Source organism: Apteryx mantelli, chromosome 3 (genome assembly GCF_036417845.1).
Source record: "Apteryx mantelli isolate bAptMan1 chromosome 3, bAptMan1.hap1, whole genome shotgun sequence".
Taxonomy (NCBI): Eukaryota; Metazoa; Chordata; class Aves; order Apterygiformes; family Apterygidae; genus Apteryx; species Apteryx mantelli.
In genome coordinates, this window is record NC_089980.1 from 45876566 (window position 1) to 45904440 (window position 27875).

The 27875-nt window shown below is 36.1% G+C and overlaps 1 protein-coding gene across 3 annotated transcripts in view; it reads right to left on the minus strand.

The window, feature by feature from the left end:
- The window catches only part of BIRC6 (baculoviral IAP repeat containing 6), a 200987-nt gene that overhangs the window by 99874 nt on the left and 73238 nt on the right, over positions 1-27875 (minus strand). For all 3 annotated transcript variants that reach the window (XM_067293270.1, XM_067293269.1, XM_067293268.1), the window contains exons 32-46: positions 25794-25931; positions 24771-24898; positions 24028-24159; positions 21756-21971; positions 19300-19483; positions 18716-18871; positions 16931-17064; positions 15113-15266; positions 14183-14299; positions 13054-13208; positions 11722-11848; positions 10783-10893; positions 5520-5653; positions 4398-4525; positions 2089-2651 (exon numbers count right to left, since the gene is read on the minus strand). In XM_067293270.1, the coding sequence (XP_067149371.1) occupies positions 2089-2651; positions 4398-4525; positions 5520-5653; positions 10783-10893; positions 11722-11848; positions 13054-13208; positions 14183-14299; positions 15113-15266; positions 16931-17064; positions 18716-18871; positions 19300-19483; positions 21756-21971; positions 24028-24159; positions 24771-24898; positions 25794-25931 (2577 nt within the window). The remainder of the gene's footprint in view (positions 1-2088; positions 2652-4397; positions 4526-5519; positions 5654-10782; positions 10894-11721; positions 11849-13053; positions 13209-14182; positions 14300-15112; positions 15267-16930; positions 17065-18715; positions 18872-19299; positions 19484-21755; positions 21972-24027; positions 24160-24770; positions 24899-25793; positions 25932-27875) is intronic.

The following is a 27875-nucleotide window of genomic DNA, read 5'->3' on the forward strand; positions in this document are numbered from 1 at the left end:
AAATAAGGATAGTGTGTTCAAGTGATCTTTGCAACATGCCTTAGAGAAACACTCTGGCTAGAGAATTGACAGCTGTAGTACTTTAACCACCTTAAAGTTGTCAAGAAAGAAAGTATTGCTAAGCACTGGATATGTGGAGACAGACAAAAAAGAAAAAAAAATGGCTGTAAAAGACTTAATTTCTGCAGGGTCTGGAAAAACTAAACGAAATGGATGATAAAGCTGAAGCCACCTAGGGCAGATTAGCTGTGAAGATTTTGAGGCAAAGGTGGGACGGCAATACTGTTATTTGTGTGATTTTCATAGTCTGTCAAAGACAAAGCCTAATGAAACGAAAACTAATGAAATCAAAAGGCAAAGCAGTGACGAAAGGTAATCCAACAGATGTTTTAACTTCACGGGACAAGCAAATTACTCATCTCTGTTCCTGAGCGACTGGCTTACCAGATGCCGTAATTCAACACAACCGGCTTAAATTCTGACAGCAGCCCTGCTACGTATCAGTAGACATCTGCAGATGTCTTCCAGATGATCTTCCCCAGGTAACTAGCACGCTGCACTAGCCATTACATGTTTACTACCATATGCTGATAATGGAGAGAGTATGTTTTGGATCAAATATAACCTTGGCAGTGGTATTGAAGGAATGTTCTGTTCAGAGAAATGGTCTGAGGAGAGCTTAATACACTTTTTTTTCCATGAAGGAACTAAAGCTGCAAGTAGCCATGTTATAAATTTCCAAAACACACACGCAAATTAGTTCCAACAACCTGCATCAAAAGGCCCTGGCAGAAACAGCCTGTTGAAGTGATCAGCTGGCCCAGCAGCTCGAGCTCTGTGAACAGCATTTTGAACGACACTACCTTTCCAAAGCCCTGGAAGGGACTTCTGGAAGGTTCCGGCAGCGCATCCCAGCCCTGTCAAACTCTGCCTGCTGTTTCAGTACGGCTATCGGAGATTACTACTTTCTCCCTCAGTTGCTCTTACGTCAGCATGAGCCACCGGCCTAACCCTCCCATGCCCTCGTTCAGCCAGCGCACTGTTTTCGGGTGAGAGTTTTGGCTCACAGCTTCACATTTGCCTAAGGGAGACTGGCACAGAAAGGGCAGAGATCTCCCTTTGCGAGGGCAACCACTACAAAGAGCACAGAACTTGGCAACTATTATCTCAGAAATGGAGCACCATCTCTCTGCCTATCATCCTGCAAAATGCTTTCCCACTTCTGCACACGCCATGCTATTCACAATATTTCTGCCAGTAGTTGAATTTCTGCAAAAAAGCTGGATACTACTGTCACCGCTCACAAGCCAGTCTGCTAAAGATAAACTGTATTTTCTCAGGGGCACTAGTACATGCCTGACAAATAGCAACTCTGCTGTTCAACGTGTCATCAGCTTCCTAGCGTCTTTGCAGCAGGCTGATCTCACCCACGTGCATACGTGACTGCGGCTCCTAGAACACACTGCTAATGAGGTTTCTGGTAAAAGGCAGCACGGGAAAGTTCCTGTATTCTGTGCAAAAGCCACAGTCATAAGCTGGCTTTTCCAGAAACAGTGATAGAAAGGAAAATATCAAAATACTTAGAGAACAATTGATTTGAAATGTCCATAGTACAAACTGAAGACTAATTCTAATCCAGGCATGGAGGCAACAGGCACAAATTACAACACAGGAAATTCCCTTTAAACATAACACAAAGCTTTATGGAGCCTCCAACCTTGGAGATATTCAAGACCCAACTGGACACAGTCCTGAGCGACCTGCTCTAGGCGGCCCTACCTTGTGCAGGAGGGGCTGGACTAGCTGACCTCCAGAGGTCCCTTCTGACCTCAGCCATTCTGCAAATCAGACAAACTCCAAATCCAAATGCCAAACACATTTGCATTTGGTTTTAATTACTGTCTCCCATTTTATGTTAATTTTTTCACATACCTCTCACCCCTTTCACTTCTTTTCTATCAGCCTGTTTTTTCTCCCTGACATTTCTGTGACACATCCTTTCATGTCTACACCCAACTTTCCATTTGTAGAAGTTTTAAGCATCTTACCACCCCCAAAAGTTTTCCTTTTTATTTACAAAATACCTACCAATAATCATTGCCATAGCGCTGCTGTTACACTGGCCAAGAGCAGACAAAATCTGGCTCATAATTTGTTGGTTGGCTAACACCAAGTCTGCCACATATGCAGTTGATCCTTGAGTATTAGGATTGTTTCCATTGCCATCTTTGCTTCCTGAAACCTTTTCTTCATCAGACACGCTGTCTGTAGTACTGCTTGCAACTGGAACACGGGCACTATATTCTCGGTTACTGGAAAGTGGCAGCTGAACTAAAATGTTGACCAGCTTTAACAAATCAAACATAAGCTGATCCCTTGTCATTTCTCCACAAACTGCTTTGGCATCACCTGGACGAATAATATTGGCAAAAAGCCCTCCAAAACATGCTCGAGCACCTACAGAGCTGTCTGAACCACTGCGAGACATCACTTTGTCCGAACATGTAATGTAATGATGCACAAGGAAGGTTATGGACTCAATCACTGCAGAAATAGTGCTAACTGATACAACTTCAAAATTCTGATCCAAAGTAAATTCCAAGAGTTTCACTTGTGCATCCAAGGGCCCCTGGCCTGTCTGGAAAGCACCCCTGAAAGAAAAAGAAAGAACATCACTGTTAAATATTAACAATTTATATTTGTTTGAGTGACTAATCTTCAAAAAAGTTTTTTTGAGGAATAACTCTCAAAAAGTACAAACTTTCAACAAATACAAATCTAGACACTTCCAGAAATGCATGCTGAAGCATATACTGACCTTTGACAAGGGCCAAGCATTCACAGCTTTTTAATATACTGGTCATCACACAGTCTATGGAACCTCTCCATCATATCACTTTACCAGTATCACCAAAGTTGAAAGTTTCCTTTGACAAAATCTAGGACCTATTATTTCTTTAATCATAGAGTCAATCTGCAGATATAGGTTTGAAATACAGCTTGTTCAAATGGGTGAAAAATTTCTCATATTTACAGGGAAACTTTATGGGAAGAAGCCATCTAATACTTTAATATCATTAGAATTATTTGTCTTCTAAAACATGATGGGGTTTTTCTTCCCTCCTGGCTACAGGGAAGAGAACGGTCAGTCTGAATAGCAACCATACATAAGACTATGAGAATGGCACTCAAACTGTCACAGATAGGTGCTTATAGGTTGATTACTTGCAAGACCACTGTTAGAGATAAGTTTATTTTCCTGAATGAATTCACATGTTTATTCGTGGACTGCAGAATGAGCCTTTTGAGTTAGTATATTTAAAATAAGTGGTACTGATTTTTGGAGTCTGATTTAATTTTTGAAATATTTCTCTGCATCTTTGACATTGATCAATCTCACCGTAACTTTTAACATTAAATATGGAACAAATTAGTTTCTGTAAATAGTGTGGAAAAAAGCATTTGCTGTTTAACTAGTTCTTAAAATAAATTACTGCTTTCATTTACAATCAATCTTATGCTTCAATCAGACATAGCAGAGTTGAAGAACTATCTGAGGTTCTAGAAATAACTATCTAAACCCTTCTTTGGTGATTTGCTTCCATTTTATGGCATTTCAGCCCCACCTTGTTTGTCTCAAAAAAGCCCCTAAACATCTCCGAAGCTATATCATTTCAGTGGCCTCTTCAACTTATTTCAAGTAAAGTATGGCATGCTGACATGCATTGCAAGATTCACTGTGAATTACTGATTTTATTCCATTATTATACATATTGTATAATTAATTGATCATTAATGTAAGCTGGTGAGGCCCACCCACCCAATTCAAGTTATCATGGTAAAATTGCTTAGAGAAGGCTGCAGCTGTTTTCTGTATGATTAAAGGATAGATAACACCAAAGTGCCACCTGCTGGGAAGCAGGGAAGAAAGAAACTGAGGAAACTCATCCTTAACTATATGAAGCCTTTGTCTGGAGATGTGCAATACATCAATACCAGAAATTGATAATTCCTAACATATTTCAGACCAAGCAATTGCCACAAGTCCGAAGTACTGCCCATGTACTGATACACAGTCTTGCACTCATCAATCTAGCCATGAAGAAGCAGAGCTGTTAGAGACAAGCCATCTCAGCTGGAGAAGCAATCAGAGTCTGACCAGCTGTGCATGGAGTTTCCACATGCCAGGAGCAGCCCAGAGCCCTCTGGCTGCCCTGCAGCTACAGCAGAGAACTGCTTCCATAAAATATTTGACAGTATGGCAAGTGGGGATGTACACGTTGCAGCTGTGATTCACAACCCACACAGATTTTAAAGACAAATATGGTATTAAAAAAAAAACAAAAAACACAAAAAACAAACCCCCAAAACAACAAAAAAACATACTCAAGATTTACCTTTCCGTTGAAAGTATATGTATTAATTTCAATAAAAATTCACTGAACATCTGAGGACACGTTGAAGAAAGATGCACTTGTAATCGAGTAAGAAATTCTTGCATAGCTTGCGTAGCTGTTGGCCCAACCTGGAAGGAAAGGCATTTTAATAAGTTATATATAAACTGAAATGTCCTCAAGAATATTAGTTGTATCTAACAGAAAAAACATTTTCTCAGAACATTAAAGTATTATGCAACTTAACCTGCTTTCTGAATAATTTTATGGGGTTTTCATAGGACAACTATTCTGAATCAATTTCACGCATTTTTCTATTGCCAACCATGAGAAAAAAAAAACAAAAAACAAAAAACAAAATAATTCAGTTCTTGGCCTAAAACTGTTTTGCAGCTCAGGATTTTACCCTTTCAGCAATGCAAACTACACTTCACTACACAGAACAAACTCTGAAAATCCATGAGGATTCACACATTTACATGCAAGAGTTTTAGATTAATAGTATTGTACAATGTTTAAGTTTTGGAAAAAAATAGCTATTTTCCAGGAGACTCTTATCAAATATTACATACAAATAAGTTAACTCTTTTTTTTTCACCATTCACAGATATTCCAAAGACTGTAAAGAGCAACAAACCATCAGCTGAAATTAGGAGAAACAGTAACTGACACATTAATTCACAAAACAGGCAGAAAATACAAGCATAAGAGATTCATTTTTTGTAGTCTTTCTCTTTTCTTTTCCTACTTGTTACATATTTAAACTTAATGTTCATCAGCATTTTTATCCCAACCCAGTCTGATTTCAGGAAGCTAACCAAACTCTATTACTTTTCCATGCATGCTATGCCATGCACCCCCAACACTCACCGACATATCACGATATACTCTCCCTATGGAAAGTTTCCAAATAGTTGGCAAAAAGGAAAGATTAATTATGAGTTATAGTACTCATAGTAGATTACCAATATGATCTTCCCTGTGGTTGTTATCAGAACCAGCTAAGGCTAAAAATAAAAGAAAAATAAGCCATAGCTACAACACATTATGAAAAACACATATTCATATCAAGTGTACTGAAACCCTATTATGAAAGGTTATTCTGTTATTTTAATTGATAGTTACCTGTGGACTGTGTTGATTTGTTCCATGAGGATTGGTGCCGGAAAGAAATTTCACCAAGACATGAATGAGGTTGGGATCTGACACCAATAGTTGGGCAGTACTTTCCTGAGCTCCGATGGTACTGCTTGGACCAGCTTAAAAATAAACATGTGAAAATTAAATTTCTAATCTTAAGCGTTAAGTGTAAAAACATTTATACTGCTTATCCATTATACTTACTTCATCTTGCATACACATGCAAGGCAGAATGAGCTACCAAAAGTTGCTTACTCATGGCTACAAGTTTGAGTATACTGTTTTCCACCAGGTACAAGTATAGATCCCCAAAACTGTTCCCTCTGTTTCTAAGCTTGTTAAGACAATATTCCTGAAAATAGAGTTTTATTTTGTAGAAGCAATATATTCAGACATTTTTACCTGTTTCTCTCTATTAGTCCCACAATTTATTAAGGTTTAAGTGCATTTGTTACTTTATCAGACAGAGATCACACATTCTATTATCCTGTAAGCAATCGAGATGTTTTTCTCCATGGCACACTCAGACTTCTCATCATTGACTAAAACTGTAGGGAGCTTAATAGATAGGGACTTTGGGGACTAGAAGTAGAATACATCCTTCGATGATCAAACAAATGAGTTTTTATGAAATGTGAAATCTTACTCATTCGATAGTGGCATATACGATCAACTCAAATCATGACTTCAGAAAAGCATAGCTACCTACTGAATGAAAATACTTACTCTTATCATGTCTTACCTATCTAATTACAATTTCAGGCTATTACATGCTGAAGATGTGATTTGTTTTGGATTTTATCCCACACTTGAAAAACTAAATCAAGAGGGAATGGTGCTTTGGTACAGGAGAGTTTTGTTGGCATCCACTGGATCACGATAAGATACCTGATTAGGGAGGATGTAAAAGAACAAAAAACTAAACTACTTCCTGGTCATTCTGTTTATCAGTCTTCATCATCCTACATTAATTTCCTTAAACTAAACAGTAATATTCCAATCAGGAATGAAAAGTCTCAGTCAAAACCAGTATTAAACCCTGACTACTTCTATCTCAATTGAAAAGTGTCTAGAGCACTGAAAAATAGTGTTGGAAAGAGGCTTGCCATGAGAAGAAATCCCTGTGGGAAGATGGAAGGAGAGAAAGAAAACAAAAGATAATTTACTGTAAGATTTCCCCTTATCAAATGGCATTTCATTCCCAAACTATCAACAGATTTTTTGCATTAGGTGAATGCAGAAAACTAAGGCTGGAAGTATTTCCTTTACAGCTATATGGAGCATATATTTCTCACTGATATATCATTATCAGTAGTAAAACAACTATGTATGGCTAAGACTGATGAAACAGCAATAGCTGGAGTTGAATAAAAGTAATAAACCATCCCATAGCATTTTCTGTGAAAGAAAGACTGAACTTTTCAGAACAAGAGAGGCCTTCCATTGCAAGCTGTGCCTTGGAAACACCAACCTGGAGGAACTGATCAAGTTTATTTTCCAAGGAATCTACACCTTTAAGCATTTAGTTAAGTAAAATACATAATACACTGATTTTCCTCTCCGAGAAAACAGTGTGTAGGTTTTCGGGGGGGGGGGGGGGTTGTTGTTGGTGGTGGTGGTGGTTTTTTTTGAGATGCTGTGATACAAATTAGAGATGAAAGTGATACTCAGGTCTGTAAGGATACTAATTTGCTAAACTCATAGTTCTTGCATGTACAGTTAGAGCTAATATATTAGGGTTTTTTGCCCCTCAGGTTATAATCTATCATGAAATTTAAGCCAAACTACAATTAAAATCATGCTCAGCTCTTGCTGACATAACTAATGAAAATGAGAAGCCTTTACAATCTTCAAAGTTAATTTGAATTCAATTATTCTATTTTCATGACTAACTTCTGCAACTTTTTGTTGCTTTAATGTAACTGCATCCTTCAATAAACTTTGAGTAGGAATCTAGCTCCAAGTTAGATGTTACTTGAGTTTGTTTGAAAGCACTGAACATTTAATTTATTTTAAAGTGTATATGCAAAAGTCTCAAAATGTTTTTTTATTTGAAAAAAGAAGAGATTTCTGTCATACTTTCCTGCATTCTTGAATCTTTGAAGACAGAAGGTATTTCATTTTCTTTGGAGACCTTGAATTAAAGGCATTAATCAGAAATGCTGTCTCCTTCTCTATGAAGCTTTCAACCATCATAACAGCGTGATAAGCAACACTGCTATTAGTGGTTGTTTTTTGTTTTTGTTTGTTTGTTTTTTAGTACACTGAAATTGCAGCTTTTAGAAGACCCGTGTTTGCATTTTTATGAACAGGCATGTTTGGGGTGTAACTTCAGTCATTTAATTTGTTCACTTGGTGTTTCTTTGAAGACATCATTGTTTAAAAACTCCCAGCTTTTCCCTACTGCATGTGCCTTCACTTGTTAGGGCTGTACTGTAACAGTTAATTAAATTGGACTTTTTTGTGAAGACTTTTCATCTTAATACAGGCAGATGTTACACCAGAACTTCCCCGGAGTTGACAGTCCCACCCCATCTCCTCTTAACATCAAGGGGTAGTGAATTCCATATGCTAGCCTTCAGCTCATTTCCTTCTAGTTTTAACCACTCTAGTTTTTCTACTGTTTCATGATAGAGCTGATGCCATAACCGAATAACTACGTCTTCATTACCTCCTACATTGTTTTATTGTTGTATTATTATTATTTTTTTTTTAAACAGCTGGAAGTATCACTGCAGTGTAAAAGTCCACTTTAATTCTACATTTTATTCGTCTGATATGTTTTGTTTGACACTAACTCAGATTTCAGAAGAATGCATCTACGTGATCTGCTCTGTCAAGTTATGTTTATACTCAAAACACTGCTCTTTCTGTGCTTCTGGTGACTGCCAATGTAAGAACAGATAATGCAAAAGGACACATGACCAGAGCATGAATAGTTCTTGCTACAGGAACAGATCTCTCCACTATATGCATTATCAGAAGGATTTGACAGATGACAGCCGTTTACTTTAGAGCAACGGTAGCTCTGAAGTTTTTCTTAGCCAGATACCACTGTGGATTTGCTTACACCCACCTTCCCTTACATGGAATTAAAGAATTCTCGTTGTCACTCACCAAAACCTGATTTTAAACACCATCCTTCCAAAATCAGTCACTGGATCTTGTAATCAAATGAAGGTCATCGTTCTGAACTGAAATGAGTGGTGCTGGGGTGTGTGTGTGGGGGGGGGGGGGTGCTAATCCCTGCAAAGTATCTTGCAGGCCTCAGGTAAGTGTTTCTGAAGCATGCAAATTACAAGCCTGAGCTCTCATATTCTGAAGCCACATACTAGGATAATGAAATAGGATTTTCTGATCACAAAATGACCTGCCCTAGAGGGCAGTTTCTCACAAATTCCCAACAAAGGACAGTTCCTGTAAGAAATCTGCCCTATGCTCAGGTTAAAAAAAACCAAACCAATAAAACAAACAAAACCCACAAAAACAAACCCTGATTACCACTGGAGAAGTCTGAAGTTTTGGAAAAAGAAAAAAAAAAAACTTAGTCAGAAACAGCTTTGAAAATAAAATCAGGATGAGATCTCAAGGACTACCTTATTTTCGATGTGACAGGAAGGTCGATGACAAGAACTTAAAATTTACTGATCTCTTGATGTAATAATGATGACTGAACCTGCAGTCTTGAGAGTAGAGTAATTCAGAAGTCAGAAGAGGGTTCAAAGAGAATACACAAAATGCAAATAAGGCCAGACCTTGGATCTTGAACGGATGGAAGAGTATGAAATGGCCCTTTTCAAGAAAGGGTGGGGAAAACAGAATGACTGCATGTGAACATAACCTGCCAAATGACGATAATGAATTTCAACTAAACAAAAATGCTGCCAATTTAAGAAGCAAGTTCACTAAGAAGGCTTTGCTCCAGTGGTCTAGAAAAATAACCATAGCGGGGTTTTCTCACAACTAAAATGCCAACCTGCAAACAGAGTTTAGTGACCATCTATTACTGGCTACACATCTACTAAGTTGTTTCTGGTTTCTGAAACAGCAAATGGGATTATCTAATTAGGATTATCATATCCAGAAGAGGTGCCTTCCTGATTATTTTACAAAGCTGATTGCATATAAACAGGTTTATTACATCTGCAGTCATCTGAATAAAACTATATTTTGTTTTTTAAATAAGTGTAGATAGTCCACAAATGAACACATTTTGGGGGGTGTTAGATTTCGGGGTATTAAAGAACCTCATTTTATAATCACACACTGCTAGTAAGACTAACCCAACTTACTCCCAATTAACTGTAACTGACATCCTAGTGAGTTAAAAGAAGAATACCCCTAACCATTACCCGTCAATAAGTGAAGCATCATGTGAACAATTTGTATTTCATAGCATAAAGCATTACAGAGCTAGATGGCATACAACAGAAACTCGACTCAAAACAAAGTTGACACTTAACTTGCATTTGACCAACCTCAGTAACAGCTGAAAACAGTATTTAAGAGAGTTCTGACTTGGTCTAATATGTAGGTTTTCAAAGATTTGTCTCCAAAGTCCTATTTACTACTTGGTATCTTCTTTAGAATGCTTTGGGGATATGGCCACAAAAGCATTCCTCACAAAAGCTGCCCTATGATAGTAACCCATTTAGAAGCTAAAATTTGTCATTTAGAAATTGTATCCTTTAACTTCTGTCTGACTTCCGGCAAAATCTCATTCACAAAGGGAGATTATTTGTACAATGTTAAGGAGCCATATGCAGCATGCAAGATAATTTAGTGAGCACAGGGAAGAGAAATGAAAGGGCTTTATTTCTTTCTGAAAAGATTCAGCTTTTACGGACTTATCTTCTTATAGCTTTCTATAAGCAGCGACTAGTCCCTGGATATGTACAGAAATATTCCTACTGCCTCAGAAGAATATGAATCTCTTTCTCACAGCCTTAATCCTCACTCTCTGCTACCTGCTCCCCAAATACAAAGCTAATGCCCAACAATCTTTATCTCATTCTAAAATTCCTTTATTTAGAAGACATTGCTAACCTATTTGTAAGGGCCTTTTCTTTTACCACTAAGGTTTCAGCTTCTGTGGTATGAGAAAATCAAGAAGCCCACTCTTGAAAAGCCTGAAGTTATGGAGAGCCAAAGTACTTACCTGAGAAATGGAAAGTTTTGGTAGTCTTTGGGATGGGAATGCACACTCATTTGTACATCATAAAAACAGTCAACGTAACCCACAACTCACCATTAAGCTGCATATTTGTCATGAGAGTTAGGCTGTGAAGCACAAGGCACCATGTCCGGAGTAAGGTATTAGGATACCATGCCAGAACTGATAGAAAGCTAGTTACAGATGCTGTCAAGAAAAACATGTTTTTTCCAAGCATTAATCTTCAGGGTATTACAGTCAAAATAAGAAGTTTATAGTGAGTCTGTTATATTTACTTTGTTTTGACAACTATTCACCCAGAAAATTAGGAAAAGAAACCTTCACCAGCACTTCAGAGGAAATGACCTAAAGAATTTTCTGCAATGCCAAAATCCTGCCATCTCAGGAAAAAAAAAAAAAAAAAGATACAAACAAATTACTTGAGTTACATCAAAAAAGTTTCTCATGGAACTCAGTGTAACAGGCTTATTAGAGTAGGCACTCAGGTTTGAACTATCAGCACAAGATACCACAGATTTTTTTAAACCACTTGAATTTATAGAAGAAAAATAACTAGACATGTCTTTGTACTAGATTAGTAGACTGAAGCCACAGAGTAAAAGTCTTCCCCACTCATTAGCCTCCTTTGATAATAATAAACAGGGCATAGGACTGTTATCAGCAGAATAAATTTACCAGAGAAGTGCATACAGATGCACGGTCTGCCTTAGACTAAGGAGTGTATTTAAGAAAAGTTTTTTTGGAAGTAAAGAATGATGAATTAAGAACCACCAATTTTACAATTTAAGTTCTGAAGAGATTTCACAAAAACACATTCAAGGAACTGCCTCTCAATTACATATTAACTCCAGAGTTTCAATGTTAAGAAAATAAAAGTCCAAGAGCTCTTTAATAACAACACAGAAATTCCACCACTGATCTCAACAAGAATACTATGAAGCAAAAATTGTGCATTTTCAAAAATCTTATCTCGTACCTCCTGCAAATTCATTTTCACAATTTAATGTATTTTACCTTGGTTCAAAGAAATTACAGGTATTCGATTAGCGTTATACAGGAAAATATCAGCGCCATTATCTTTACTTCCAGAGGAGCTGGAATTCAGGCTTAATGTAAGCCATAACTGTAAAAGGGATTCAAGCTGAAAAAAAGAAGAAGAAAAAAAAAAAAGACACCATCAGACCAAACACATGCGTTTTCCCAGAACCTAAAAATGAGAGAAGTTGTCTGTTTTGATTTTAAAAAGTCTTATCCACATTCTCAGCTGCTACTGTTTCCACTCACAACAATCAAATACACACTCTCCTGTACTGGATATGAAGCTTCCGATAAATAGAATATTCAAGTCAAGTTCAGCATAATTCGCAAATGCTTTTGCTGTGTTCTGGTAATGCATTTCTTTTCAGTTGGTTCAAATTCTCTTACAAAGTTTCTTTTCTCTTCAAACTTCTGTTAAAAAAGGCAGTTTTACACATTGCTCAGAAACACCTATATCATCACCTTGCTATTTTAACTTACATGATTGCATGTAAGCTTTTGAAATGTCTCAATGAACATAGTCAAGGGATGTTTAATAGTCATCCAAAATTATTCATATTCACAGAAGCCAATTTAACAACTGGGAGACCTCCTGTACTATCAGAGAGGCACAGATGTTTACTCTGAATCACTCTCTTGAGAAAACTCACTATTTAGATGTTCTCAGAAAGCACCAAGGTCCTTTATCCCACAAACTATGTTTTGTATGAGATATTTAAAGAACAGTTGAGGATGCAGTCAATCATCCAAATTAAAACATAAACAGGTAACCATGCATATATAATACGCACAGCATTCCTTTTGTATACCTTAAAAAAAGTGTTGATAATATAACTAAAAAGCATACTTCTGCTTTCAACTTTTAGGATAACAGGATAATTCAGGTTGGAAGGGACCTCTGGAGGTTATCTAGACCAGCCTTTTGCTCAAAGAAGGGTCAAGTATGATGTGAGACCAGGCTGTTCACAGCTTTATCCATCTGGGTTTGAATGGAGACTGCAAACTTAGTGAGAGTCTTCACTGATAAGGTAGCAATTACCTTTTAGTGAAACTACAAACTGTGTTTTTGAATATTGCAAAAGTACACAAACCTACTTTCCCCTGTAACAAGAAAATGTCCTATCTGATAAAAGCTTTCTGTATGTTTATTACATTATTGGTACTATTGTCCATGACAACTTCAAAAGTAATAAACTGGCCTAACAGGTCGCTTACCATTCTTTCTGAAGTAGTAAGAAATATTAGAAAACAAATTTCAAATTTAGAGAGAAATAATATCAAAACATTTGAAAGTTCATAATTCTATACCTGAACATGGTGAACTTGAAGCATGGAAAAGAGTTTGTTGAAGCATGCACTCAGCATAGGTATAGATGACAACTGTACAATCAACTGGGCATTCTGGTTTGCAGCATGTAACCCTCTCAGCAATGAATCATCTGTTCCACTGGGAGACTGGGTTACTAGAAAAAAATAACAAACCAAACAAAACACAGAAGCCCCCCACCCATAGATTATTTTGTGGAAGTTTCTAAAAGTAATTTCATATTTATTTACTTAGATTTTATATTTAAGAAAAAGAAATTTATTTTATAATTTATGAGAACATCTTCAATCTAGTGTTCAGGTCTGCTAGACTATTGATTACTATACTGTTAAAGGCATAATTGAATGCCAGACATCTCCATCTTTCCAAACAGTGTTTGGAAAGTGAGCCCACGGACACACATTTTCACTGTTCTTGCCAAACACTTATTTCTGAAAGTCTTTTGAACACTGTGGTTGGGAAATCTCTTTTAAGCATTACAATAAAACTATCATAGTCAATGATAAGCTTCTGGAAAATAAAGTCTAAGGATATCACTAAATCCACTTCATCACTGGTAACCAGATATTCAGATAATTGCATGCATATTAAGGTACCCTGGAGAGCTACAAAGAAGCACACTTCAACAAGATGGGTGGTGAAACTCACTGAAACCCACTGAAAATATGTTCAAAAGTCAGCCAACATTGCAGGTGTTTTTACAACACAAAGCTCACTGGATAGCTGGGTTCAAAATACTACTCAAATTTTTTTCCCTGTCAAGTATGAAGCAGTTTCCAAGGTGAGAATTAGGCCTCACAAAAATAGGAAATTTAAGTTTCACTTGCACTTAGATGAGAAAATTAGAACAATTTCTCCAAAGGACTATTAGTACTGTAAGAGAAATCCAGCATAGTTGACCAGTTTCACAGAATTTCTTAAATATATATATATAAACACACAATTCAAAGAACTGAATAAAGAAATATTTCTAAAGCTCAGTCTCATAATAAAATTCTAGTGGAATACAGTTTTTTCTAAGCTGTTAAGTGGCAGAAGAAAAAAAATAGTACAAATTTCAAAGTATCATGGTCATTATGTGAAGAGAATGATTTGACAACATGTAGTTACATGTAGGAGATGTGTTTGTTAATGCCTGTAGGATGGAATCAGCCTCCAGGGTGGACATCATTTTCAGCATCAGCTCAGCCTGCTGTTCAAGTCCAACTTCTAGACGTGCATCTAAAGCTACACAAGGCAACAAACAGAGTAAAACTGAATTATATCAGAGACATATTTATTTACTCTAACTGCAAGTAATATAGATACACTGTCCGTACTAAACTAACTAAAAAAACAAAAAAAAACAAAAAAACCCACTCAGTATCACTGATAGGAAGATTCACTTGTGTGTGTGATGGAAACAGAATGTAGAAACTTTGAGCATAAGATTCTTTGAGGTTTGAAATATATAATTAATAAAATACTAAGTTTAACATTGTAATTTTTTTCTGAAACACACATACAGATACCTTTTCATAGTTACTTAAATATCACATGTCTAAATTTGCTTATGTTTAAGCCTATTTTTTTCCCCCCAAACTAATAACCCTCAAACAAGGACTAAAAGCTATTTCTCACCAAAGGAAATGTGGGAGGGGAAAGGTCTATCTCCCCAGGTCAAAAATACTCCTGCAAACTAAACAAGTGTGCCACCTTATTCCTTAGGATAGAGCTAACTATACAAAATATCAGCCAATAAGAGCTTCCAAACTTTTAAATCATTCCTGTTTTATAGGTGATTACAAACTGACTGTATGCCTGTGTGCATTCTAAAAATATTAGAAAAGGAGAAATTTTTCTGCTGTTAGACTCAATTTTAAATATAAACCTTGCATAACATTCTCTTGCTTATCACAGAAGAACTGTGGCATATATAAAATTTAATTCTTTCCGTTTAATGCATACAGAGATGGTTAACATTAATTTGATGCACTGATATGTGGAATGCAGCACCACAAAAAAAGACACCCTAAAACAGAACTTTACTACACTGCTCACCTTGGGAGACTGATACGCTCACAGTCTGTGATCCATTCTTCTCTGTAGTTACTGGTGGTTTTGCAACAGGAATTCCAACACCTCCGATGTAAGGATTGTAATTGTAGGTACCATAATCAGCACCCCAGTAATCATACCAGGTGCTGCTTATAGGCTTAAAAAACAAACACAAACACAAAAATAAACAATAACAAAAAATTCAGCAATTCTTTACACTGCCTAAGTAGAAGAATAAAATTTGTAATGACTAACAAGAAACATGGTAGCTACAAAAATTAAAACCAGAAGATTGGATCCAATACCTTTAGAAAATTTTGTTTCAATTTTTGTTGCTGTGTAAACTACTGAAGGCTTAGTAATTTTCAAAATCCAGCAACTTAGTTAGATGTCTCAGAGATTCAAAAACCCAATTTGAAAATGTTACCGTCAGTTTTTATTTACACATTTTTACCATACTATAAATTTGGAAGTGGAGTATTACACAGATATTTTGAGGAGTTATTCATGAAGACAGAATACTACATTATTAATATAATTGTACTATTAAAGTACCTTGAGGCCTCAGTGAGGCTCAGGGATTATTTGTGCTGGGGTCTGCAAAAGAAAGAGTTGAATAATTTCTGCTCAAGTGTCTCAATTTAAGACACTAAGAGGGCGTATGGACTGCAAGAATGAGAGAAAACAGTAGTATAAGACTATATTAAAGCAAGTTATGTATGCCTAGCTAATTTCTAATGGCAAGATCCTGTATCAATTATCATTTTATAAAAATGGCATAGCAGGAGCAAATCTTAAGGAGGATGAAGAACGATGTTTTTATTGGCCGTTTCGTCGAGGACATCCAATCAGGCAATGAGATCACGAAGACATCCGTGGAAGAAGCAGAATGAAGGGTCACGCCAAATGAGACGATAGCAGAATGAAGGAAGAAAGTAGACACTGATATCACAAAGATTAAGCAAGAAGTGGAATATTTTGGTCAAGAGAGTTTTAAAGAAAGAAATCTTTACATGATAGGTAATTATTGGAAAGACATACAAGGGAATAAGAAAGAAAGAAAAGAAAAAATTGCAGTAGTGTCTGAGCAAGTGGTGAGAAAGTTAATTTAGATTAATTTAAATGAGGCTGAAGGTTTAACTCCATACTGAGAGGAGTGGGAAAACTCCAAATAAGTATTTCATTATTATGGATAGAGAAAAGAGGCTCAACATTTTATTATAAGCAGCTGTGGTTCTTTAATATACCTTGACTACTACTCTATCTAAATGTAATTTTACTACCTCTGATATAATTATGTTTAGATTCTCTTTTAATATGAAAAAAGCATCTAATAATTTTCCTTGTTCCATGATGAGATAGTTTTGAAGTTATCTGCTTCCATTCCCAGCCTCAGGCTGGTCTAAGCATTAACCTACTGCCAATGACCTTGCCATTAAAAAAAAAAAAAAAAGGTACAGAAAGAACCAGCTTTATTAATTTCTAAGATCAATCACAGAAGCAAATGGTACTCTACTTGTAATGAAAATAAACAAGACTGGATCTTCTTTCTTTTATGCTTCTGTTATCTTTACTACGTGCTAAATTATGAGTAAACTCGGAACCTCCCATTAAAATATGGATATCTTCATGTAAAAGCAAAACATTTTGTGGTCATCTGAGATGTGAACGCATTTCATATTTACATTCTGTCCTGTCGTACATAAAATCTTTACACAAAGCTAGAAGTAGGTCTAATGACATAAAATATCACTAGTTAAAAGTGGAAAATAGAAAGGTTTCACATGTAAAGGTTATCCCGAAAAATCATGCGTGTCTTACCTTGAAGACTTTGGCTGCAAGGGGATCTTTTTCCAAATCAATATCCAAAGGATCAATATCAACTTCCATCAGGTCTTGCAGTAATTCCAGGTCAATGTCTTTGTCTTTTTCCAAAGATGACAGAGGTGGAGCACCTTTGAATGATTAAAACAGCTTTAATACTGCCAAGTATAAATTATAAAACAGGGTTATATCATATACTTATTGGATAATTTTAATGCTTTTAATATTTACAGCTCTTTGGAAAAAGTTAATGAATGTTATCAAATTTGACTTTTTAAAAGGTTTTAAAAATTGACTTTTAAATCAGAAAAAATACTTTTTTTTTTAAACAATAACATGTAAAACTAGGTAGAAGGACTGCTCATATTTTGTCTATGTTTTCAGAAACAAATTAACCTATCACCAACAACTCTGTACTGATATTCTGATAGATTTTGAAAAAAAAAAGATAGGAAGAGAGAAAAAGTATTTCAACTTTTTTAAAAAATACATATATATTTGATGTTAAAAATGATGCTGTCTTCTCCAAGACAGATATTTGAATTGAAACAATGAATGCAGAATATTAGTATGCCACATTTTTAACATGGGTCTAGGACGGAACAGAACCGCTCTTCTGACCATAGCCAATTGCAACGAAGAAAACTTAGCTACTTAGTTGTGGGCCTAATTTTTAACTAGGATTAAAGTCAAAGGCAATCTGAAAAAGCAAACAGACCTTTCTCATCTTTGCTCTTCTATCACAACCCCCAAATCACTCCAAATCATACTAAACCTGCAATGGTTTTAAATTTTCACACTACAGCAAAATGAAGTCTCACTGTGTGTCAGTATCAGTAATATTTAGTACCTTTTCTTGATTTGAGAACTGAAGTAAAAAAAGGAACAAAAATACTGAAGCTTCAACAGTGATTTTACTGAGATGTGAGTACTATCAAAGTGCCTACTCAAATACTTTCAAATTTAAGAAAATAAATAGTAAGTTTCAAACACTCATACATACCTTCAATACCTCACACTAACCTCCCCAAACCACCATGTTAGGTTTTTCTTTTGCCTTGTATAAAGCATTTAAGAAGAGTAAAATACAGTTCTACTTTCAACATCTATTCACTTGGCAAAGCATAACTGGTACCAGAGTAGTATTTTATTAAAAAACTGAGATTGAAACAAGCTTTCAAAACAAACATTTCTTAAACGTACAGGTGTTAGTATTATTAAATACTGTGTTTATAAATTACAGATATTAGTATTCTACATCAATAAGTTATCCATTACTGTAACAATCAAGTTCCTGAACCAATATCGCATTAGAAACAAACCTAAATTTTATGCTTGCTCATCAAGGGAACTCAATGAAAAAAACTGAATTACAAGCTGTTGGCAAGCTAAGTTCACTTGGGTAAATATCAGATTAAAAAAAAAAAAATGAACTAGTCATTCTGCTGATTAAAATATTGATAATTGGACGGTTTGTATTACTAATGTTCATATTTAAAAATGAATAATAAAACACCAGAACTCCAGCTATGCATGACACATGGAATAATGTACATATGGCAATGGCGTCCTAAAGGCAATAGAATTTTAATTACCTAACTGGCTCTGTGTGTGTGTGTATTTTTTATATACATACATATACATATGCATAAAAACCTCTTCCACCACATACACTGTTAAACAAAAAAAAAGTTTGAAAATGATTTAAGAATATGATTATTTTAAAGTTTTGTCAAAATAGCAGCTTTCTATTTGAAATATGCTACAGATTAAAACATTTACCTGTGATGTCATGTGTCAACGGCTCATCTATGGTCTCCACTAATTGAACTGTTGATTGCTGGAGAGAGTCATCAGAATCCCCAGCTGAAGCTCCAGCATCTTCTCCCAAAGCACCTTCTTCCATAGCTTCAGCTGCAATAGGTGCCAACAATTCTCCTACACATTACATTAAGCAGACAACTCCATTACTAGCTCAAACTGTATTCTAGTTTCAAACCAATGTCCCAGTGTCTGGGCCAACTGTGTTTTCCTTGCATAACTCTAAATTCTTTAAGAGATACTTCTTCAAGGGAAGGAGCTCTAAGTAATTTGCAAATAAACAGGGTCTACTGTATTATTACAGGGTTGAAATATTCTTAACTTTTAGATGCAAAAGTTGCTAATTCAGGATTAACTGATAATCAAAGATTTCAAATTGTATTTACTCCAGAGTAATCTCAGTTTGCTTTGTGAAGCCTTTCAGGATTTTTCTTACCAACTTAATCAGAGCACTAGACTCTAATGTAATAACAAAAAACCCAAACATTAACGAAAGAAGTTTCCATTGTAACACACATTGTGAAAAATAGGAACTTCAAACAAACCTGCTAAAATATCCTGCAGCATACAAGTCAGAGAATACTGAGCCCATGCTCCTCCCCAAGAGATGTCTCCTCTGTTAAAATCGGTCCCAACCAGAAGCAACAATAATCTTTCCAGTTGAGTTTCATTCACAATCTCACACAAATGTATTGTTGGCCTTGTAGCATTTGCAATTCTAGCAAGTACCTATAAAAAAAGAGAAATACATAACTACATTGAATTCCACCCCCCACAAGAATTAATCCATCAAAATCGAGACAAAGTTCTCAACAGCTAGAGATACCAAACTGTACTGTTTAAAAAACAAAAACAACAAAAACAAAAAAGAACCCTGAACACAAAATATCCAAGCATCAACCTTCCTGAAAAGTGGCAAACTGTAGTCCCACATTTCATCTATGAAATTCACCTCTCTACTTTATTGCTGGGGACTTTTCACTGTGCATCAGTGACTGCTTTCACTGTCCATCAAGAGCACCACTTTGCTCTATGTTCTCTGAAATTGTTTAGTTCCACATAACCTTTTTTTAAAACGTGTTAGAAACTAATCTCAGGAATGTTTTTACAGAAACATAATGCTACAAAAATACCTTATGTTTAACCGCAGTCTTCAAAGATTGAGCAATTTTGGAATGGAAAAACCTAACTGAGGCACTGCTCCATTTCTTAAATGTCAGAGGTGAATCAAGCATGTTTAAGGTCATGAATCATCTACAAATATTCATATCTGCATGAAATCGGTTCTTAAGAGAATGCTAAATAACACTTAATAGAATCTTCTCAAAAAAAGGAAAACCCTATACAAACAGCCTTAGGAGAATCCATAGTATTAAAAACAAAACAAAACAAAACAAAAACAAAAAAAAAAAAAAACCACAGAAGTTTTTGGATGGATGGAATAGGCCCAAGGAAGAAGTCTGTCCCCAAAATAAATCAAGCACCAGTTGCTTTGCTGTAAAGTCCATGCTCAGAACTCATGCATTAAGTTTGGGATGTTGTAATAAACTGGCCAAAGTTACATGGAAGTCAGAAATAACTATGAATTAAGAAAAGTTCTCATTTTAAAATAAGTAGTGCTGATCTAATTTGAGATATCGGTTCCAAGATTCTTCTGGATAAAGAGTGATGGCCAAAAATATAGCAGTTAGGAATACTGAACAGGTTTATCAACTATAGCCATCAAATATGATGGAGCTAGGTGTAACTTCAAGTTCTTTCAACGCCATTCCTTCTCTAGGTGCAATATCTAACCCATCCAGTCATAGCACATTTGGACAATTTCAAATCTTGACACTTACAGCACTAAGCAGTAAACACAATATATTTCAGATACAGTTCCGACTCTAGAAAAAGGGATCCTCCATTCCACTTACAGAACAGATGAAGTGTTATGCAGCTATGGGATTTAAGTGGGTCTACAGTGTGACAGATTTAACTGACCACAACAACATTTTCTTGCTTTGATGTAAGAACCTAATTTTTGTCAGGTCATCTATAGATTGGAGTTCAGCCTCAACAGTCATCTGCAGAGACCTCCAGTTTGACAACAGAAGAGGACAAAATGCTGACCAAGACACCTGTTCATCTGTAAGAGACACTCTGAACAGGGGAACTGTTCCCCAGTGCAGTAGCAGGGTTTGCTGAGAGGCTGGAAAAGAGTTTTGATTCCCCTGTAATGGTTCCTATGAAGAAAAAACGGTGGAAAGCAGATTTGACTTTTACTTATTCAGCCAACATCCTCCTTCTCTTAGATTCAAGATAGATGGAGAACAAGTTTATGTTTCTTAGCTTTGGACTTGTGATCCAAAGTCAGTTGCCTTTTAACTGTAAGGTTTTCTAAAGACCGAGCTATAGAACAGCCTTATTTTCTTTTTTAAGGTTTCTTTAGCTTTTTCAGCAGGAAATTTATCCTGCAACAATAGCCTGTTACCTGGTATTCCCACTAAGTCTTTGTTTTTCAAATTACAGAACGCCTAAACTCCTGTATGCTTAATCTTCTAAAAGACAGCAGGAGATAAATTACAGCTTCAGCTCTAACTTTTCTTCTTGAGGATGAAGAGGGGGGAAAACAAGACAGAATCTGAACACCACATTCAGAAAAACCTCGCTAATAGCATTTAGATTTCAAAATTCCACTTCAATTTTCTGATTTACTTTGCTTGAAGAGGTCAAATCAGCTTTCTGAATACCAAAATCTGAAGAACTGACTAATGTAAATAATTTTAGAACCATACAAATGTCCCTACATGAAAAGCTACTTTTTCTAGATAATTTTGAAGCCATCATATCATTACAAGGTACCCAACAGCTGACAGATCAGAAAACAGTATCACTAGAAATTATTAAAAATGTTAATGCTACAGATAATTTTTTTACCACACAAGCAAAAATCAATCAGAAAGCTAATTTCATGTGGTCTCCATTGCAAGCATAGAAAGAGGCTCCGTATTCTGTTTACCTTACAAACAAACAGAAGTAAATCTGCATGACAAGTAAAGTCCATTGACAAGAGAAAGAGTGCCAGCTTCTGCACTACAGAAATACAACGTTCATGTGCCAGTGTAAATGGAAGTGGTTCAATTTCTGGAGTTTCTTTTGTTGTTGATACTTCTGTATCTAACGTAGAACGAGGCCATTCTGCAGTCCGACGTAAGCGTATTAAGTCCTTGAAGTGCTGCAGAAATTATTAAATTAATGGTTACACATTTTAAAAATAAGCTCTGGACCTTTCCCCAGTGAAAATGTGAGGCAACAACAGTAGCCATAAAACTTCGGAAAGGAAAGGAGAGTCTGAGAATACATGAGAATTTGGAATAGAATTAAGGTTTTACTGGCACAAATTTGGTTTGGCAGCATAACATGTCAAGTGACAGAGTCAGAACCAAGTTATTCTGTTCCTTACAATAAGTGCCAATAAAGCCTTTGTTTGCCATAAAAAATATAAGGAGTACACATTTTAGGAGGGTTTTTTTTCATATTTCTAGACCTGCATATAGAGTGAGGGCTACCATGAATCCAGCTGCATACAGAAATAGCTAAAATGGAAATTTACCCTTACAAGGATGCTGACTTCTCAGTTAGTAATCATCAGCACTTTCTAAAATCAGTTTAAAGCTTGTAAACAAAAGTTCTTCTATACCCTTAGGCAGACAACTTTAAGTCAAACTTCAGAATCAAAGATGACAAAGAGCTCATGCTGTATTCCACAGTAATTGATACTCTAGAGCTATAATCCTTAACACTTACAAATTATAAAGTACCCATCAGCCACTGCAAACTGAGCCATTCCGATACCCCAAATCCTAAACTACCACCTTCTTGACATAGGGTCTACAAACCCAGTGGAGAAAAGTAGGTGCTTTTAATCCTCCAACCCACCAAAGGCACTCATTTAGCAGTTCAGTTCACTGTATCAACTACACAAGCAGTCTAAGATTAGATAACACAAATGCCCCTTATAATTTCACTTAAATACTAGATACTGAAGTAGACTAGAGAAAGAGCTATTTACCAAGACAAATGTCTCAGCTTTTTCCTAAATGGAACAAATGTTTAAGTTACTCACAGCTTGTAACAACGGAAAGTGATTAGTAGGTGAAGTAGTAAAATCTGCATGAAATGCAATTTATCAAGTGTACAGTAAAACCACAGCTAGCTGTTAAGATATTTCAGGTGGAAGACTCCTTAGCTTAACATGCTTTTTTGAATGCAACATGGCTGCTGTAAAGTGAACCTATATAGCTTAACTTGACAGCATATTTCAGCCAGCGAGTCATTAAAAGGTATTTCAAGGGGGGCACTGATAAAATCTGTTGGAATAGAGCAGAAGATAGCACAGGAAAGAACAGCTCATGACAAGCAGAGTTAGTGAAAATGTAGGGCTTACTAAAATATGCTGATGTTTAACCCTACGGGGGGTGGGCTGGAGCAGCAAAATTATCATAAGTTGTTATAAGATTTCTGTTTAGAATGCCTTGAAGGTCCAATATTCTATAATCTTCTTCTGCAGTCCTACTTTCAGTCACCCTAACAGACAGCAGTACTTCTGGAATCACATAGTAAATGTTTAAAGAGATACTCAAATCTGGTAGCTAAAAGGAATTGCACCTTTTCTGTGTTCCCTGCAAAGTCCACGTTGCCATCTCCAGAGATCCCTAAATTTCAACACTTCGTTTCATAACGAAAATCATGCCTTCACCAGCATATTCACTCCCAGTATCTGGGGCTTACTAAAAGATGCCACAATTTATGTGATACGTGTTTTTTTGGAAAGCTAAGAAGCTTCTGAGAAAGCTCAGAAAATATTCTCAGTAGTATTTCTTGATTTGGGGAGACAGTCTGCTGTGATAATTAACTTCTGGCTTCTCAACCAGGACAGCATCCAGAAGAATCTCATGCATAGAAGTTAGCCATCTAAAATACTATCTTACATTTTTTATTTGTATATGTTATGCAAAAGTTTAAATATATGACTGGCATTCCCAAAGCTACAGGATTGCTAGTGATTTTGGCTAGGATCACCTAAAAAGTCTCTGTAGAAGATAAACTATTTTTCCCAGTGCAAGACACTTCCAAATTGCGGCTGTATTCAGCAAACAAAATATCCTTGATAACAGCCAGGATGAAACACCTTTTTTAAATAAGATCAACCTAGGACAAAAATGACTTTGCAGGAACAGGTCTTTTCACACAAAGGGCAAGAAGTCAGTTACAGTTTCAGAGCATCATACCTTTGAAGTAGCCTGCTTTAGTTTTGCCTGTTCTACTAAAAGTTTGTATGATGATCCTTTGTTGCTTTGTATTTTCTCTTTTTCCATCTGTTCCACCAAAGCCTTCTGCTTTGCTTTTAATAAGTTAAGTTGCTAAAAGAAAATGTTAATAGGAAAAAATGAAAATTTAAGCAATAAGATGTTAAAAGGATCAGTGTTTACATATGATAGTAATCTTCAGTTCAAACTGTAACTTGAACTTTTCTAATATAGCTTATACACAACTTCAACTGAGATACCTTCAGGGGCCACTGGTAGACTCAGAACAGATGACGTTTAAGAAAAAACAGTATTTTAAAATCAGCTCAAGACATAATGTGACCAGGGTCATAAAACCTGCATGGTTGTATTCAGAAATGAAAATTTAGTATCTTAAGAATTATCAACTGTTAAATCTCAGCTGGTCATCCCTCTAGGAGCGTGCACTCACATGTACCCAGATTTATCTAGAAAGTTAATTATATTTATTATCAAATATGGGCCACAGAGAGCAACAGTACACTCCAGGATTTGTTCTTCCAGCAGATCCCATGCCCCACAGTTTGAGACAAATGTCAAAGAAGATAGGCAGCCTTTAGCTACAGAACCAGACCTATGCAAAAGCAAGGTTGAATGAGTCCCAAGGCCAAAGCTGTTTTTTCAAGAAATGAGATATACTATAAAGTATCTTCTGTGAAAACAGCCAGTATCATGCTGGAAGTCACCTGTTTATGATGAACAAGCTGTTTTCTGATCTTTCTGGAATATAGTCTGTCTAGGCTACTGTTGCCCTTAGTAGATCTGCTCAGACTCTGAGTGTGAAGGCTGTTATTAATAAAACTCCACTGGTTTCCTAATGGAAATAGGAAAAAAAAAAAAAAAAGTAGATATTAATCCATCTTATTAAGCCTTGCTTAACTCCAGAGAAAAAAAAACATTTACAATGCAATAATGGTTAAAATCTCCATACACTAAACACTAAAGAAACAAGCAAAATAATTCTGTTAGTGTCATGCAACTATCCCTAGTGATGGTAATACTCCTAGGAATTTTAAAAGGCAGTGGCATTATCCTGTTTTCATTCTTTTTAAAATATATAAGGGGGTAAAGCAAGACTGCCCTAACTAAAAATGCCTGAACAGCCTCCAAAACATGAAAGCTTTCCACTTTTCATTTTTTTAGGTAAGCTATTCGAAGAAAACCATAGCTAATCCACTTAAATATTAACAAAAAAAACCAAAAAAACACTTAAAACATATTCTTATATACTGGATACAGATACCACAGCAAATACCAAAACATGTGTCAAGTCATACCGTTGCTCATTCTCACAATATAAACTGCCGCAATATGATATTCTCTCAAGTCCAAGTAACAGCATATTATATTTTAGAAAATAAAACCAAGTTTTTAATCTATCACTTGGGGGAGTGGGGGGTGGGAAGAGAGACAAACAGATATGTGTGTATATACATATACACACACACAAATATATATATGTATATAAAAATATACACACACACACACCCATACACAGATCTATCTATCTATATACCATGTTTCTGTGGGAAAGGGAAGGTAAAGAAGCAGATATAGGGGTGCAAATAAAGTGATCAAAACATCTGTTTCTAAAATTTCAATTTTAAGTGAATTGAAAATACTATATTTTAAAAAAATTTGAACAGCTCTAAAACCTATACCCACAACAACCAAGTTTTGACATGTACTTGAAAACAAGCAGTACATACCTGTCAGAAATCGTTCCCTTTCTTTTCCATTCAAAGGTTTCTTGGCTGTGGCTGCTTCATCTTCAACAGTAGCTACATAATCCAGCAGTCTGGATACCAGCATTACAACCCAGCTGATCATGGGAATGTCTAATACTCCTTAAAAAGAAATAGATTTGAGTGCCTTAATAAAGTTTTGAAGCCGTAACAAGATACTTTTTAAAGAAATCATAAAAAGGCATTATACAAAACACACTTTATTGAGCCACAAAGATTTCTGTTTTTTTTTTTTCCATAAGCATAAGAATCTGAGTAGTCATGAATGAGGGAAGAAATCAAACATTTGCTGTAGAATTAAAGTGCAAAAGTCACAATTCTAGTCAGATGGAGAGAGAAGTCAAAAACTTCCCCTCTACTGCTAAAGCTAGAAATTAAATGGCAATTAAAAAAAGAAATCTAAAATTATAAGACTAAACTCCCTTGATGCAAACGGAGAATGACAGGTGCCTGCATTAAAGCATATAAATTAGATGATTCAAATTCCACAGTGTGAAATTCCTCCATCAACCAAGGCTCTCATGAGACAGTCACATAAAATCCCATAAGACAGTTATACCCTCGCACCCAACTAGTTTCATTTTTATTCCTTTTTAGTTTATTTTCAGGCAGCCATCTTAATCAAATATGGGAAAGCCAAGACTGAGTTCAAACTAGATGAAATAGGCTGGTGGCAATAATAACTAGCTATTGCTTATTTGTCTCACACATTAAATGTATATATTTCTGCACAGGCAGATAGGAAAAAACAGATTATACATCAGGCAAGATAAATTTTTGTGTGCATGAGTAAATCTAAATGAATAGTTCTAAAGTGAACTCATTCAATAATGACCAGAAACCTACAACGAATGACCCCTTGATCACTGTCACTGCACAAACTGCATACTTTTACATAATACCAGTAGAGCAAAGTTATTAATACTACAGGTTATATATACGTTTTCATATCTGTGCATACTGCTGAGCCACATCTAATTATATCACATTTTCCATGCACTGATCTCAAAAAAGCTTTAGTCAACTCAAACTATCATTATTTCTGGATCAAACAAGAAGGCCAAGGCACAGAAACTACTTGTCCAGTCACATCTAGCTCTTTGCAGCCTAAGCAATAGGACCTATGCCCTGAGTTTTTACTCTAGGATCCTTAATAGCGGTAAGAAAACAGTCCACCTCAAGCAGGCAGAGGAACAGGAGGCATCCCAATAACAAGACCTGAACAGAAAATGCAGACTAAATGGCAAGAAGAGAAATGGATCTCTTTAGTGATGACCACCGTGGTGTGCAGAATAAAAAGAAAGGAGTCTGCTGCAGAATGAATTATATACCCTTTTATATTTCTATTTAAACAACTGCAATTTTTTTCCTTCTGTCTCTTAAAACTCTTGTGTTTATCCAGAATTTTAACTCCTCTCTCCTTCCCCCCAACAGTCTTTGCTTATTCCTTTCTTCCCCTCTGCCTCCAATGTTATAAATTCTCTCTACCCACAACACTCACCTCTTTTTCTGATTGTCCTTTGTTTTTTGACTTTTTGCCCTAGTAATTTTTCACCCCTTTGACCCTTAGTTATGCTTGGTAGCTCTCAAATAGAAATTTCTTCTGCCATACCTGATGCTTCCATCACACATAATAATGCCCTAGTACTCACCTGTACTGTCCAGGAGAAAGGAAGCTGGAAGACCAGCAAATAAAGCTCTGAAGTATCAGTTACTTCTCCTGCTTCCTAAAGTCCTCCGTGAGGACAACTAGTAAGGCAAGAGCTATGAAAGGAATTGACAGCTGTGGGGAGAGTGCAAACAGAGGTAGAGGAGATGGAAGCTTGGATTTGTTTCAAACTAGTCAGAGACTATAGCAGGATATGGCCAAGAGAGAGAAAATACATGGCAGACCACAGGGGAGCAATAGGACAGCTTCTGACATCCATTGTAGTCTTGTTTGCATCAGGAGACAGGGTAAAAAGTAAGGACAGAGTCTCAGTTAGCATTTACCAACTTCACAACTCCGAGACTTTTAAAAGACATATCTTCTATAATGCGCTGCTT